The sequence below is a fragment of the Camelus dromedarius genome, chromosome 23 (assembly GCF_036321535.1).
Source record: "Camelus dromedarius isolate mCamDro1 chromosome 23, mCamDro1.pat, whole genome shotgun sequence".
Lineage (NCBI taxonomy): Eukaryota > Metazoa > Chordata > Mammalia > Artiodactyla > Camelidae > Camelus > Camelus dromedarius.
Window position 1 is genome coordinate 16,073,275 of NC_087458.1, and position 15,684 is coordinate 16,088,958.

Below are 15,684 nucleotides of genomic sequence, written 5' to 3' on the forward strand. Positions count from 1 at the left end.
GTTGGCTTCAAGTGACTTCTAAACATCTGTTTTCCAGTGTAACTACAATCAGAAGGCGGATTCTCGCCGCATTTGTTTACAAGTCTGCATCCACACCACAGGGAGTGTGGGGCGCGGGGAGAGCGGGTCCAGGCTTCCCCGCCTTGGTTTCTGCGGTGCCTCGCACGTGCTAGGGACTCCGCGTTCGGTGACTCAATCCGGGAGGGCAGCGGCGGACGCAGAATTGAGGCTTATGGCCAAGCTCGGTCGACTTTAAACCCAAGCCCCACCCGCGGGTCCCGCCTTCCTGGACCGAAACCAGCGTGGGCAAAGCGGGCGGGGCGAACGCGGGCGGCGGGCGCGGGCACGCCGGGCGCCTGCGCGGTCCGCGGCCAGGTGGGCAGGTACCTGGGCGGGGCGCGCCGTGGTTGGCGGCGGCGGCGGGGCCGAGCACCCGGAAGGGCCCGCGACTCGGCCAGCGCAACAGGCGGCCGCTCGGGTGCTGGAACCGCGGCGGACTGGGCCCGCGTGCACTGGGCCCGCGATGGACAAGCTGAAGAAGGTGCTGAGCGGGCAGGACACCGAGGACCGGGGCGGCCTGTCCGAGGTGAGTGCGCCGCGGCGCCCCGCCCGCCCGCTCGGCCGTGCCCTCCCCGCCCCCCGGCTGCCCCGCCCCGGCCTTCGGGGAGGGTTCTTTGGGGGCTTTAGGGGGCGCCTGAGCCCACCGGGGCCCGCGGAATCGGGGTGACAACGGAGCCCCGCCCCCAGCTCCGCCGGCGTCAGTTGCTGGCTAGTGAGAAAGGCGAGCAGGACTTCGAGGATTTCTTGGAAAGCAGCTTTGCCCCGGCTCCTTCCTCCTCCCCTGCAGGGCTCAGAGGGGACCCCCGCGCTCCTGCAGCGCCAGGTGCCAGGGCCCAGATACTCTGCACCGGGCGGTCGGCGCCTGCTTACTTTTTTGTCCCGCAGCTTTTCAAGCTTCCGCGCCCCATCCCCCCACAGAGGGAGGGCCGCGCTGGAGCAAAACCCAGAAACATCTGCGAGGGGGAGGGGCCGCCATCCCGGGCCATCGATCTGTTCCCGCAGGCCTGGGAAAGGGCCTTAGGGCCAGGCTAGGCAGGGGCCCCTGAGAGCCTGGCGGAGGGAGCCCCAGTGGGGAAGATCTCCTGTGCCGGGGACCTAGGTGATGGTTCCTGTTCTCTGCGCCCCGGTGCCCCGGGCAGAGTACCTGTCCAGTGTAGGTAGTGAGGTGTGACACTCCCACCCGACCTTGTGGGCACTGTTGCTGTAAACTCCACGAAAACCATGAACGCCTGTAAGGCAGGAACCTCGTCTTGTCTCTCTGTGCTCACACTGCCTGCACGTCGATTCTGTAGACAACTAGGACCTCATGGGGCCGCCTGCATGCTTGTTTGTTTTATTTGAAAGATTTGGTCTCGCTGAATCCTGGGCACTGGTAATGCCCTATGTTCTAGAGCCACACAGAATGTTTCCTGTTTCTAGTGCTTTCAGCTTTTGTTTTGTTTTGTTTTGTTTTGTTTTTCCTTTGTGGATGACAAAATAACATTGCCCTTTACTCTTTGGTATATTCCATGGGCCTTATCTGTAAAATGAAGGTGGTAAACAAGATGATATGGCTTCTCTCAACTCGGAACCCAAGTTTTTCCTCTGTTAATCAGTGTCTCTTGTGGTTATCTCAGAATGCTTCTTTCATCCACTTTTGCGGTTGCTGATTTTATTCTGAGTTTTGTATGACACTGATAGTTCCACCCCCTCCATAAAAATCTCAGAACCATAAAACGTGGCTCTCTGAATCTTCACCTTGAAGCAGTAACACTGTAGACATGGAGTGTATGGGAATTGGGTTTAACTTCTTTTTTTGACATTTCAAAACAGCCTGTGGATTCTTATAATTCTGATGCTTTTATTAATTGGTCAAGGCTTAGGAGTAATTTCATGAGTTCCTTGTTTTTGATTTCTCGCTTCTTTTAGGAACTTAGGAGTCAAACCTCAGACTGGCCTAAGAAAGCTTAGATGGTGGATAGTCATGCTTATCTACAGCTTTATGCCCCATGGACTGTCAATAAGGTTTTAGAGCAGCTGGGGATCAGGAGGGAGATGTTTTCTCTTCCTGAGGACTCTGGGGGGAGGAGTGTTGACAGCGGGAATGATGCAGATATTATGATTTTAAAAAATCATCATGAAACAGTGGACAGACCCTCCAGAGTGAATGATGTAGTTCAGATCAAAAATGTAAATGCTGTTTGTTGTCACCTAAAATGCTTGTGTTGGATACAGTGACAAGCTTTAAAGTGCTGTAAGCTCAGGCACGCATTAAATCTATTTCAGAAAGACTAGGTGCTTCTCTCATTCTGAAACACTGCTGGCAGTTTCGTCTCCCTGAGTGCGAGTTTCCTGTTCACCTACGTCATCGTGTGACACTTCCTGAGTCCCCAACTCCCGGGAAACATTTTGTGTTTGCTGAGTTAATTTTCCGGGTCGTTTTGGCTTAGTTTTTACTGATGAGGTCAGGGCCTCCTTGACAATGTTGGCGCTTACTTGATTGCCTCACATTTCCCGTGGTTTGGAGGCTGGCAAAGTGGGAGGATTCTGGTCAAATTTCTGTTTTGTGTGGTAAGTTGGACTAGGGGACCTTAAGGTCTCTTCACATTCAAGTATAAAAGCGGTCAGAGGTCACTGGACGTGAGTGCTTTGAAAAAAATTGTTCTTTTAATGTGAAGAATAAAAGTATGACTAGTTCTGTTTCCCTAAATAGGAAACTAGGGAGTTATAAAAGTTGCTTGGTAATGTCCAGTCACAGATAGCCTCGCGATGAGGTTTCTAATTGATACCTCGTCTTCATACATCCGCCTTCAATCTTCAGTTTCTACGAGCTTCTTTCTGAAAGTATAGGCTTTGTGTTGCCTCTCCAGGCTCCCAGCCGGGGGCACGGAAGGTCTGAATGGGACCTGGATGGAAAGCGCAGGAATGAGGCAGTATTGCGTTCTCACTTTCTTCTGCTTATGCCAACCCTGTTTCCCCGAACAGTTCTTAGCTTTTCTTCTTTTGGGCAAGAGCCCCTCTTCTCTCCACATCCCACCGTCAAAGGGACCTTTGTGCAAACCTGCCGGTCAGACAGCTTGTGAGCTGTTTGCCTGCAGATGCTGGCAAGGTGAGATTTCAGCTACTCGAATTTCTGAAAAGTGCGCTAGCAGCTTCCAGAAACCATGAATTTAGGGAGACCTTTTTACATCAGACGGAGTTGATTTTCACAAATTGGCAAAAAGAGGTCTTTAGCTTTCACTGGGTCCAGTTCGAAGTGGAGCAGCAGCTCCCTCTTGCCTGTGACCAAGCATGGGTGTGAAAGAACTGACAGCCACCTGGAGTGGAAAAGCACAATGATGAACAGTTACAGCTCCTCTCCCCCGTTTTGGCAAATAGGGTGACATTTGGATGGAGGTCAGCTTGAGAGATGTGCAGAGCCAACATGTCACTTTCCTTTCTGAGGGTAGAAACCGGGACTGCTTCCTGTTGCCAGCGATCTTGATTTTTATAAGGGCCGGCATCTCACCATCCTATTGAGATTATTTTGTCTCTAAAGGCCAAAGCCATTATCAGATTGATACTTAACCTTATGGCTTATTGTCTTTTAAAAAAGGTTGAATCTTTTAAAATATCTCTGTTGATACCAAGTTAATGCTCAGGCCAGGAATCCCATCCAGTCCGGGTACCACACTTTTCTCCCTCCGTGCAGCTCCATTTTTTTTTTTTTCCTTCCTTGGCCAAGGTAAGATCTTTGGTGCTTGTGTGGGTAGGAGGAGTGGTGGCTTTTGATTTTCTCCTATCCTTGATGGGAGGTGGAACAGGTTGGTCAGAAGGGGTCTAACCCAATTGTCTGGGGTGCCTGATAACAGAGCATCACATGGCTCACTTGGGAGGAGAGGTTTTCCCAGCGTGGAGTCAGGTGGCCCCTTTGTCCGCTCCCCCTGTCTGTCACCATCCCTGAGCACGCTGTTCTGTGCAGGGTCATATTTGCCACATGTTTCTGCAAGTGCTGTGTGTGTATGTTTGCGGGGTGGTGGGCGGCTTGCAGTGTCATGAGCCTGCTTTCAGTACGTGTGAGCATGTGGGGCAGGGGGAGAACCCCTTTTCGTAATCTGCCCCAAATACCTTTCTCCTGCGTAGGGAGGAAGCCACTCTGTAGCAAAGCCTGCCACGCCTAGGGGAGCCCTGGTCCTGCCCTCCCAGCTTCTGGTTTGGCAGGAATTTTGGAGACAGGGTTGAGAACTGGCCCCTGGGCTGGGAGCCTTCAAGGCTAGGGGAGTTGCTGGTCTAGGGACCTGGCAGCCTCTGCCGCCTCTGCCACCACTGCCTTCCTCCATCAGCTGGGGGGAAATGTGGTAAAACTGTGACTGGTGGCCTTCTGAGCCCTGGGGGCCCTGCCACGGCTGGGAGGAGGAAAGACCTTTGGTCTCACTGGCAGCTGCCTTTGCCCAGCTTGGAGCAGCTGTGGCCACTGCATCAGGTGGCCAGACGAGGAAGGTCTCTGGTGCAGACACTTGACTGTCACCTTTGATGCGGGGAAAAAAACCCTTGGGAGCTACTCACAGTCTCTCTTTTTTAGCAGCATTTTTCTAGAAATCTTGGCCTTTGACCTTCCCATTGGGAGGGATTAATCTTGGTGGCAGAGAGGAGTGAGGAGGGCGTCATTAATTGACTAGGAGCCGTCTCACACGTGGGTGACTTGGCTGATGCCAGCACCAGGAGTGAGTAGATTCAGGTGGGTCCTGATCAGGACAAGAGCCTGTGCCCCGCTGGGTCTCAGAAAGGCTGGCAGGAGCAGCATGCGCTGAAGCTTGGCTGGTTGAATTAGGAGATGATGCGATGCCCAGTGGACCCAACTGCCCTTGTCCCCATTTCCCGGCAGTTACACCTTTCCAGTTGTGGCCCTCGTCCCGCTGGGGCTGCTGTAAGGGCCTAGGCGACTCTGGGGTCTGCCGTCATGCCTTCCTGTTTGTGAATTGCGTCGTGCTTGAAGCAGAGCGTTTCCACCTCTGGACGTGTCCAGCCGGTAACCTCTCATTTGCTGCTCGAGAGGAGACTCCTGGGTGGATGAGGACGTGGATTCACTGACTCATGAGGAGTTTTGTAGCTCTGAGCAAGTAGGATTCTGTGTTCCTGCCTTCCTCAGTCTAAAGGCCAAATTTAATTACGTGCATCTTTTGTTTTGGTGATTAAATATGTGTATACATGTATGTAATCCGTTTTTAAAAATTTTTAGGTTGTGGAGGCAACGTCATTAAGCTCGGGTACCAGAATAAAAGGCTTTGTTGCCTGTTTTGCTGCAGGAATTCTCTGCTCGCTGTTGGTAAGACTACCCTCCCCTCCTCTGTCTTTTCCTCCTGCCTTCCTTCCTTCTCTCTTTCCATTTTCATCCACCTCCGTTTCTCGTTTGCTCTTCACTGAAATGCATGCAGGAGAGGAGAGGGAGGTAGGGGAGGCAGAGGGGATGCTCGGGAGGGTGGGACAGGAGGACAGGTTCCTTTGTGTGCTCCTGGTTCCTCACGTGCAAACACCCTGTGCCGTGTCTTCCAGGGAACTTTCCTCCTCTGGGTGCCGAGGAAGGGACTGTACCTCTTCGCAGTGTTTTATACCTTTGGTAACATCGCATCTATTGGGAGGTAACGGTTTTTTTTAATCTAACTTGAGCCAGTTATTAGATGGGAAAATGGATGTGGGTTGTGTTTGGAAGGTGGTGAAGGAGGATACTTCAGTAGCTTCAAGGATTTGGAGAAGAAAGAGGTAGTTAAAATACATCACTTCCATATCCTTTCACTTCAACATATTTTTATATCTTAGTTTATCTTTGAAACCCCAGGAGAAAGCAGGGACTGTCCTACCGTTGTGACTTTATATGGCGCAGAGCGTAGGTTTGAACACTGCCCTCCCCATTGCTCGGTCTTACTGCTGTTCCTCACCGGTTGACCCACATGCTCTGAGGATTCGAGGACAAGTGGGGTTTGGTTCCTGCTGTGATGAAACTCTGGTTGGCCAGGCAGACAGATGTATAAACCAATAACATAAGAGGATATGGAGAGAGTGGTGCCTCAGGGAGGGGCAGGTGACCTGACCTGACCTGACCTGGGGAGCCGGGAGGGCTTCCCGGAGCAGGTGATAACCTGAGCTGCTCTTAGCTCTGGCCTCTTATCACTGCTTATCTGAACGACTGCAGGGGTCCTCTCCTGGGCTTCTCTGCCTCCTTTTTTTTGGCTCCTCTCTAGGCCATTTCCACAGAGCTGTGGCGCCATTCATTAACCCCCAGAGATGTTCCCCGGTCCCTCCGTGTGGGTGAAGTCCAAACCCCTCAGTGTGTGTACAGGACAGGCCCTTCGAGGTCTGGCTTTAGCCAGTCGTCCTCCCCAGCCAGGCTGCACTTGCGTTTCCCCAGACGTCTTTGTGCCTTTGCTTGGGCTGTTTTCTCTGCCTGGAGTGCTGGCCTGTCTGCACCCCCATTTGGGGGGTACATGCTCATTTGTCAAGACCTGGCTCAGACGTCATCTCTTCTATGAAACTTCTCTTAATTACCTTTTCCCTCCAGAATCAATGACCTCCTTTATATGGGGACTGCACATCCCATATGTATATAAAATACATCTATATTATGTGACAGCACAGATAGCATTTCATTACTCTGACTTGTTACTAGTCCGTGACCCACTTGACAAGGGCTGTACCTCTGTCTTTCTTGTCCTTAACTGTCCCCAAACCTGGGTCTTTTTCTGGCTGGAAATGTTAACCAAATGACTGAGTGCATGACACTGGCCACCTTCTTAAAGCTTACTTTCTTGAGTCTTGTGATAGAATGCTGGCCTTTGGAGATGTCTTTCTTATCTAGCCTCTAAAGCTCTCTCGAATGCTAACTTTTAGGGAGTTTTGCTTTGGGCAGACAGCATAGGTTACAATGTAGGGTCTCAACTGAGCATAACTAATTGGGTGTGCTGGTTAGTTCCAAAGAACTATTTAGCAAATCCTAGTGGGACTGACCCTTGGCAGCATTGCCCAGGGAAATAGCAAAGGGAACGAATTGTTATTTCCAGGGTGTGTCCAGGGCGTTGTGGCGTTACCTGTAATCTTTTATATTTTTGTATGTTTGCTGCATTTAATTTTTAAGGCCAGCCTCGGCCAGTGCTTCTTGTTCAGTTTAGGCTAATGAGGGCACTCAGCTCGAACACTTGACCCGAGAGTGTAGCCTTGAATTCAGATGGAAACTTAATGGCACTTCAAAGAGAGGTAGACGTATTTTTAAAATTTTTATTTTTTTGAGCACTCAGCAGCTAATGTCATCTACTGGTTGGCTTGTATTAAACACTGACTGTCCCCTGCTACCCCTGGGGTGATGCCACACGGGGCATTTCCATCAGGAGTCGGGGAGCAAGACATACAGCTGGTCCTGGCATGTAATGCATCAGGCCTGAGTGTCTGCTTCATTTCTGTTACTCTTTCTCACTATCCACCTCTGGGTCCATTCCTCCAGGAGGCATACTGGGGCTGTCTTTCAGAGCTTTGGGATCTGGTAGATGTGGGCGTGCATGCCAGCTTTTTAAGTGCCTAGCTGTGTGATCTTGGATAAGTAAATTAACCTTTCTGAGCATCATTTTCTCAGCTCTAAAATAAGTGTAGTAATAGCAGCGTTGTCGAGGGGATGAAATGAGGTTTTGTATGCGGTGTCTAGCATTTAGCAGATGTTCCGCAAACCACAGGTGGTGGTACTGTCATCAGAATTAGTCTCTGGAGATTTGAAAGAAAATGAAATGCTCTAACATAACCAACCTGAGCCTGTAAGATGATGTGGTTTTTCTTTTTTCTTGCCTGAGTCTTTTTTGTTTGTTTGTCTGTCTCCCTGGGTGGGTTGTTAAGGAGGCTGGGTAGTGCCTGGAGGAGGGGCTCCTCTAACCCAGTGGTCATGAACGTGGTTCCTGAGCCAGACCTACATGCGTCTGCAGCCTTGCTTTGCTGCTGTCTAGTTGGGTGGCCTTGGATCAGTAGCTAGGCCTTCTGGACTTCAGTTTCTTCATCTGCAAAATCATTATGATAACTATTACTATGATCGGCTTCATGAGTTGTTGGTAGATTAACTGAGAATAAGGCACAGAAAGCTCTTAAGCGCATTTCCTAGCCCAGTAAAAGGTTTTTATTTATTTGCTTATTTTTGGGGGGGAGAGGTAATTAGATTTATTTCTTTATGTGCTTATTTTTAATGGAGGTACCGGGGATTGAACCCAGGACCTTGTGCATGCCAAGCACGCACTCTACCACTGAGCTGTAGTCTCCCCACTAGCCAGAGCTTTATAAGTGTCGGCTACTGTTACTGCTATTCTTGCCACAGGTGAGTTAGGGGAGGCGATGGGGAGTCTCTGGTCTGAGCGGCTTGTGTGTGTTTGCCTCTCAGCACTGTCTTCCTCATGGGACCCATGAAACAGCTGAAGCGAATGTTCGAGCCTACGCGTCTGATTGCAACCATCCTGGTGCTGGTAAGGTCTGCCTTTGGCTGGGATTTCTAAAGGAGTTTTTGTTGCTGTTGTTTGGAATTTTTTTCCTCTTAAACCTGAAGACTTCTGCCCTTTTCCCATTCGTCTTGACTGACTACCCGATGCCTGTAACCACGGTGGCAGAAGGGAGCATTCTTCATGCAATAATCTTTCCTCTCTTCCCCTGACTTGTGTTTCAGTTGGTGTTAAGTTACTGCCATTTCTAAAGCACCTCCAGAGGTATTGCCTGTCAGATTAGCCAAACTCACGGTAATATGAGGTTCGGACACCCTCCTGGGGGTCGGTGAAACCACATACAAGCAGAGCTCAGAGGGAGTAACTCAAAGCACAGGGTTCTCTGTTGAGTGGGTGTCCAGGCTCCTAGGTTGGGCTCTGTCTCCCCTTACCGTTGTCCGACTTTGGAATCCTGTTTGTTTTCACCAGTTTTCCTGAAGTGAGTCTGGTCTCCTCATGGCCCCGCACCCCTGTTCCCTGTTCTCACAACCATGTCCTCAGTCTTGTCCTGTCCTTCTGTCCTATTAACCCAGAATGCCTCTCCCTACTTTGGACCATTTCCTTCCCCGTGACCATCACATCTTTGCAGACCACATTCTCTGGACTTCTGTTATAATTTTCAGTATTGCAATGTCCAGAACTTGATCAGCATCCTTTTATTTTTAGTTTCATTTGTGTACATCTCATTTGTTCAAATAGGTAAGTTCTCTAAGGCCATGACCACATTTGCTACTATTTTGTGACCTTTCAGAGCATTGGGTGCAGTGCTGGGCACAGGGGAAATATTTGGGTTCTACTTATTGTATAATTACTGATACAGCAGGTTGGAGATGACAGGCTTGACTGACAGCTGGAGTACTAATTGTACTCGGCCAGGACACGGAGATGGCCCTGGGTGGAGATGGCCTGGGAAAGTCTCTTGCAGAAAGAACTTTCTAAGAAAGGACTCGGGGGAAGTGTTAGGTGACATGTAAACAAATAACTGGCTGTGAGGTTGACATCCCATGTTAATCTTTGTCCTCACATGCTGTTTCTACTTTAGACCCTAGTGTTTGGCAGGAGTGAAAATGAAGAGGTGTGTGTTAAACCTACTTTTCGTACATTTGAATGAAAAGATGGTTGGATGAATGGATGGACCAGAAATGTACTTGTGTTTGCTAGGCAGAGATTTTGGGCAAATGTGAAAGTAGAAGAGGAGCCTCCTCTTTTTAATCTACATGACTCCTTATTGGCCAGTTTCATTTCATTGGGATTTGAACTCTTCTACCAAACATGGGTGCTCAGGTAGGTTTAAATGCTTTGAAATGAAGGATGCTTTTGGTTGCTCTGGTAACCACAGAATCTGGCGACTGCGGCTTGATAAGTATTACTTTGAGTTTGTCAAGGATGATGTCTTTACAGTTTTTTTTTCCTTCCCTCCATGTTGTCATTATTGTGTTAATTAAATAATACTTCCTTTCTCTCTCTAGCTGTGTTTTGCGCTCACCCTGTGTTCTGCCTTTTGGGTAAGTGTGTATTTTAGTTTTCCTTAACCTTTCCGGTTTGTGCCTCTTGGTCACGTCACACGTTCATGTGACCGTATCATTTTTCTCTCAGTGGCACAACAAGGGACTGGCTCTCATCTTCTGCATCTTGCAGTCTCTGGCCCTGACGTGGTAAGTAACCTTTCCAGCAGTCCCCTCCCACGTCCATCTCTGACTAATGCAGCTGAAGGAGGTAAAATCCCACTGGGTGTGCGTAGGAGGATTAGGAACGCGGAGGCTTATCAGTGTATGAATCCTTAATGATACAAACCAAGTCACACTGCAGGGCAAGAGCCTGTTGACTCAGCCCACGACCAGTAGGTGGCGTTAGTGGTCCTGAGTGGTCGTGAGAGTCTGTTTTCTCGCTGTGGCATGTTTGCTGGGTTCATGGTCGACTTTGAGATGTTATAAATGTTATTAAATGTTATTCAGCCTCTCTGTGTCCGGCAAGGGCAAGGACAGTAAGTATCGTAGGGGCTGGTAAAAAAAAAGAAAGGCTTGTGAGTAAAACAGGCATTAAAGAGAAAGGAAAGTGATAAGAGAAACAATGAGTGTTACATTTGTGATGGGATGAATCATTTAACAGAAGGACAAAGAGTGAATCGTCAGCAGGAGATGAGGAACAGTGGCTGACGGAATGGAAAACCGCGCGGCTGTGGGCTGTAGCAGGGTCAGGGGAGTGTGGCCCAGGGGCCAGGCAGAGTGAAAGGACCACTCTCCAGTGGTCCTTTATTCAAAACCCTGGATAGGGCTGTAGGTTCATGGCCCTTTCAGACCTGCCTGACATCAGACTGAGGGGGTGGTGGCGTGTATGGAATCAGTGGCTTCTGGGACATTTCTGTAATATGTTCACAGTTTATCCAGGGATGCTGTCTGGCAGGACAGCTTCAGTAAAAATGTGCCTTGGTCTACTTTGGGAAGAAACGTTGGCTCCAATGCAAAGAAAGGGCTGAAAGTTTCAAAGCTTCCAAGGATCAAGTATAATCATATGTGATAGAAGTGCGTCTTGAGACCGCAAGCCCAGCACCCATCCTGCCCTTTAGTAATTTTGGACTTTTGAATAAATGTGCTTTCAAAGCGCATTTACTGTGTTCCAGTAGGTGAGCCCCTGTACGTGGTGAGTGTCAGATGCGGAGGAGAGTGATGGCCTGGTTTTAAGGTGATGTGCCTTTTGGGAGCAGGCACTGAAGGGGCCTGGTGTGATGGCTTATGTTAATATATTTTGGTTTTCTGCTGGGGACAGAAATTAGTTCCCACATACACATGCCTTTCTTGGCCTGTAGACTGGTGCTGAAGCCAGTTTTTAAAGGCTCAGTGTTCATATGGGCTCAGGCACATGGCCCTGTTCCTTCCAACATTGACCTGTTCCCACTGCGCGTGCGTTCTTGGGGCTGAGTGACTTCCAACCTGTCTGACACCTGTGCCTGGTCCTTTGCGGGGTGGCCACCTTCCTCCCCGTGTGGTTCCCTTCCAGGCGAGGGCGCAGAGCGAACCGGGGTGACCAAGGTACCTCTGGGCTTGGGATCTTGAAGAATCATACCTTGCTTATACTGTGCTCATCCACAGAGCAGTTGGTAGTGGGTATTGTTTCTTTTTGTTTTTTTTCCTGTTCTCTTTTCACTTTTTCAAAAGTTAAATGGCATGGAGCAGAACATCTATCCCAATCAGGTGGAAGTATTCTGCTGAGGATTTGTAAGATGTTAGAGGACAGCTGATCTGGGTTTTATTTGGTGTTCTTTCAGAACAGGGCTTCTAGGCCGTCTGGTTACCTGGAATCTGCTTGTTTTAGGAGACCCTGCTGGCTCATTTGGCTAAAGCAGTAACCCTGTGAAGCTGAGGGGACAGGGTTGTCTCCACACGGGCCTTTTCTCCTCCTGCTTTGGCCACAGATGCCACTCCCTTCCCTGGTTATACACGTGGCCCAGCGGGTGTGCGCGCATGCAGGTGTGTGCGTGTGTGTGTGTGCGTGTGTGTGTGCACCCTCCACACCGAGGAGGGAGAGGGTCTGGATGCATCACGGCACGCGCTCGTACAGCTCAGAAGCCCAGTCCCCTGTGTCATCTTCCACTCCCTTCATTTGATTTGATCTTTGTTTTGTTTGTTTTTCATTGTAGGTATAGCCTTTCCTACATACCGTTTGCAAGGTAAGACTGACGGCATTTGGACTCTAACGTCTGTCATTGGGGGATGATGCAATGTGTGCATGGGGCCTTGTAGTTGAGGGAGCCTTCAGAGCACACAGGCTGTTTTATCTTTAACTAAAATCCTCTGAGACTAATAGGCAGATGTTATACACCTGTTTGATTGATGAGTAAGCCAGGGGTCACCCCCCACCCCCACCCATCATACAGCCAGCGATGGGCATCGACCAGGTCCACCAGTTCCTGTTAAATACCTACTCTGTTCAGCGCACAACATCTGCTGTGATACACAGTACGTGTATGCTCACCGTTGTCCTTTTAACCTGCAGCTTTGGGGAGGTTTTCTTAAAGGTGCATATCACCTTCATAACACTGAGCAAGAGACGGAGGGGTCTGAGTTCATGCTTGTTTTCTTGCAGTACCCCACGGATGGGGACGTTTCAGAAAAGAGTTCATGAAGGGAGAGTAAGCAGGGCCAGGACTCCAGGGGACCAGGGTTTCCTAAGCAGCAGTGTGACCTCGGGCAACTCCCTGGACCCCTCCGGCCCGAGAGGACTCAGGAGAACTAGAGTGGAGTGGCCCCCTTCTCACTCTGAGGTTCCGACGCCCCAAACCTCCTTAAATTAGCACTTTCACTAGATCTTTGCCTCTGACTGTCCCCCTGGCACCATTTAATTTCCAGTCTTCTTTTTCATTACCTGCTGACTAAAAAGAGGCTTTTCCCTAACTGTGTGGCGGAGATGAGAAACGTACAAGAGCTGGGAAGGAGGAAGAGCAGGATTAGGTCTTAACCTTCCATGGCCGTTGCTGACGGTGATCGATCGGAAGATGCTGGGAAGCGACTGATAGATGAGAGGTTGACCAGCCCATCCCGTTAAAGGCGGCTGGGTGGCTTTTTCGAACAGGCTCCAGCTTTCCACATTTTTTTTTAACATATTATGTTATTGTGAGCAGCCATGAGAGATCTTTTTTGGCCATAAAACCCTTTCTTGTGCAGAGCGTCTGCTGGGACTTCATTGCAGAGCATATCTTAAGAAATGCAGTGCTAGGATTATCTCGCTAGTAAAACGCAGTGCCTGCTCATGCGAATTCTCTCCCTCGTGTGGCTGCAGCGTCCTTGGCCCAAGTGCAGTGGAGAACACAAGGAGCAGAGCCGGGCTGAGGAGCCCTGGTACGTGGCCAGGTGTGCTGGTGGAACGGAGATGCCGGCTTGAAGAGAATAGTGATTTGCCGAGCCCCTGCTCCTTCCTTGCACACTCTGACCTGAATTCCAAGGTGTTTATACAGCAGGTTAACGAGTTCTCAGTACCTAGAGAGAGCTCCCTGTGCTTGGGAACGCCTGCAAGATGTCCCTTAACAAGTTTCTGCTGTCTGCTTAGAGGAAGAACGGCCCTAGTGACCATTTGACTTAGTACTTCCAGTGGATTCTGCAATTCTGGTTGATATTAAAAAAATGCACAGTCCCGACTAATTTCTTGCTTTCTGGTCATCTGCGCTTCCTGTCTTTTCCTCTGATTGTCACCATAGCTATTAAATACCTACTCTGTTCAGTGCACTAATTCCCCAACGGGTCTGTAGGTCCCCTTTTACAGATGAGGAATTTGAAACTCAAGTTAGACAAGGTACTTGCCCAGGATAAAACTACTAATAGATGTTGAAGCCGAGGTTTGATGCTGTGTAGATCTGACCCCCTAGTTTGGGTGCTTGCTGCCCTGCAGGGTGCTACCCTGGGTACCCAGGCAATAATCTAAAGGAAGGTCTTCACCACTTACAGGAGCCCTTGGGGTGCTGATCTCTCATTTATCTTTGTGTTTTTTTCTTCCTAGGGATGCCGTGAAGAAGTGTTTTGCTGTGTGTCTAGCATAACACACAGCCAGGTTTGCAAAGCATTGGAAAGCAGGATGTGGATGGAAGCTGGCGGACCGGGTTGTAAATATCTTCAAAACCTCTGTCTCACAGACACGTGCCTTTTACCCCGCAGCGGTGCGTTGCTTGTGTTCTGAACATCTGAGGGTTGCTTTTGGGTGTGTTCCCAAGCCCAAATGTCTGTAGCACAATATAAGAGGTGGGTTTGGTATCTGACAGAGTCGAATCTTCCTCATGCGCCTTTGGACGGTGTCACTGAATTCTCATAAATAAAAACCTTGGTAAGCAGCAGCGGAGAAGCCTGGGCAGCCAGTGATTCCCAGGCAGGAGACGACTGGAGACGGCAGGGGTGCAGCAGCAAGGCATAGTTTGGGGGTCAACAGGGACTTTGTAATTTTGTCCCTCAGCTTGGGGTCTGTCTCCCCTGCCCCACACTGGGGACACACTTCTACTCTGGTGTCTGGGGACAAGTGGTTCTGCCCTCCTGACAGCTGCACATGAGCCCATGAGAAGCGTGGCCACAGAGTGACGTGGAGAATGGGCCCTTTTTGGTGATGTGTGTTGTTTTAAAATCTGAACCAGGCTCTCTCGCTTCTCTGATTCCACACTGACTCTGGAATGTATTTCCTCACACTTAGCGCACACTCTTTTTCTCTTGGGTTCCCCCGCTCCCCCTTCATATCTTTACCCTTGACCCCCTGGAATGAGACCGAGAGGGCACAAAGCCGCAGCAGAAAACACTGCTGCTTCCTTTTAGACACGAGTCGGCAGGAGGTAAAAAGCCTTGCTTCTCTCTGCTCTGTTTTTTTCTTCCCTATTTATAAATGCTTACTTTTAAACTGAGTTTACTTTCCATTCTCCCCTGGGATGGGGCCAGGGGAGAGTAGGTGGGGAGGCAGAGCCCCACTGTAGCACCAGCAGAAGGAGGCAGGCCTGCCCAGGGACCTTCAAACAGTCCCTGAGTTTGCACTGGAGCTGGTGCCAGAAACTGGGGGGCGGCAGGGTGGCCTGTCCCAGCCTGATGCCTGGCCACATACAGAGTGCTTTCATGTCCTGACTTTGTCTAGTCCTCGTAAGAGCCTTGTGACTAAGCCGGGATTGTTACCCCACTAGGTGGTCAAGGAGGTCAAGGCTCAAGAGATGTTACCAGATCCACCCAAGGCCACAGCCGATGGCAGAGCTGAGCCCTGAGCCCGGGTGCCCCAGCTTCAGTCTCTGTGCCCCAGTGTTTCCGGTGTGGCTCTGGTGGTACCTCCTGTAACTGTTTTCCCTGTTTTCATCGGCCAAGCCCGTGCCTTTTCTGGTCCCAATCCCTCTATGTCGTCACACCGTCTCCTGCCTGGTCTCCCTTCCTCCTGGACCTGTAGGATCCCCCTCATTCCTCTGTGTGCCCTTTTGCTCCTGATCATCAAAATGCCTTATCTTGATCGTCAGAGCTCCTGGCATTGCGGGACCTCCAAAGGAAGTCTGTTTGGGTTTGCTTTTCTATTCTTCACCCAGGTCTGGCCAGTCCACACTGGCTCTTGGTCTTGGAACCTGCAAACCAAAGGCAGTGGTCCACCGCTTGTCTCCTTGCTTGAGGCTGATCGCTGCCTTCTTTCTCCTGCTATAGCTGAGGCCGCAGACGGGCGAGGC

At 50.1% G+C, this 15,684-nt stretch overlaps 1 protein-coding gene across 1 annotated transcript; it reads left to right on the forward strand.

The window, feature by feature from the left end:
• Nucleotides 1–407: 407 nt before the first annotated feature.
• SFT2D2 (SFT2 domain containing 2) lies at nt 408–14,265 on the forward strand. The gene is made up of 8 exons (XM_031435826.2): nt 408–586; nt 5,258–5,344; nt 5,572–5,657; nt 8,426–8,507; nt 9,989–10,024; nt 10,116–10,174; nt 12,157–12,186; nt 14,010–14,265. The coding sequence occupies exons 1-8, from the start codon at nt 524–526 to the stop codon at nt 14,047–14,049; spliced, it is 483 nt and encodes a 160-aa protein (XP_031291686.1). The 5' UTR covers nt 408–523; the 3' UTR covers nt 14,050–14,265.
• Nucleotides 14,266–15,684: the final 1,419 nt, after the last annotated feature.

Excerpts from the sequence above, each read along its gene's own strand:
- SFT2D2 (XM_031435826.2), top strand. The coding sequence starts at position 524 with ATGGACAAGCTGAAGAAGGTGCTGAGCGGGCAGGACACCGAGGACCGG. Across the intron at positions 10,025-10,115 it reads CCCTGTGTTCTGCCTTTTGG|TGGCACAACAAGGGACTGGC; the intron begins GTAAGTGTGTAT and ends TTTTTCTCTCAG. Across the intron at positions 10,175-12,156 it reads CAGTCTCTGGCCCTGACGTG|GTATAGCCTTTCCTACATAC; the intron begins GTAAGTAACCTT and ends TTTTCATTGTAG.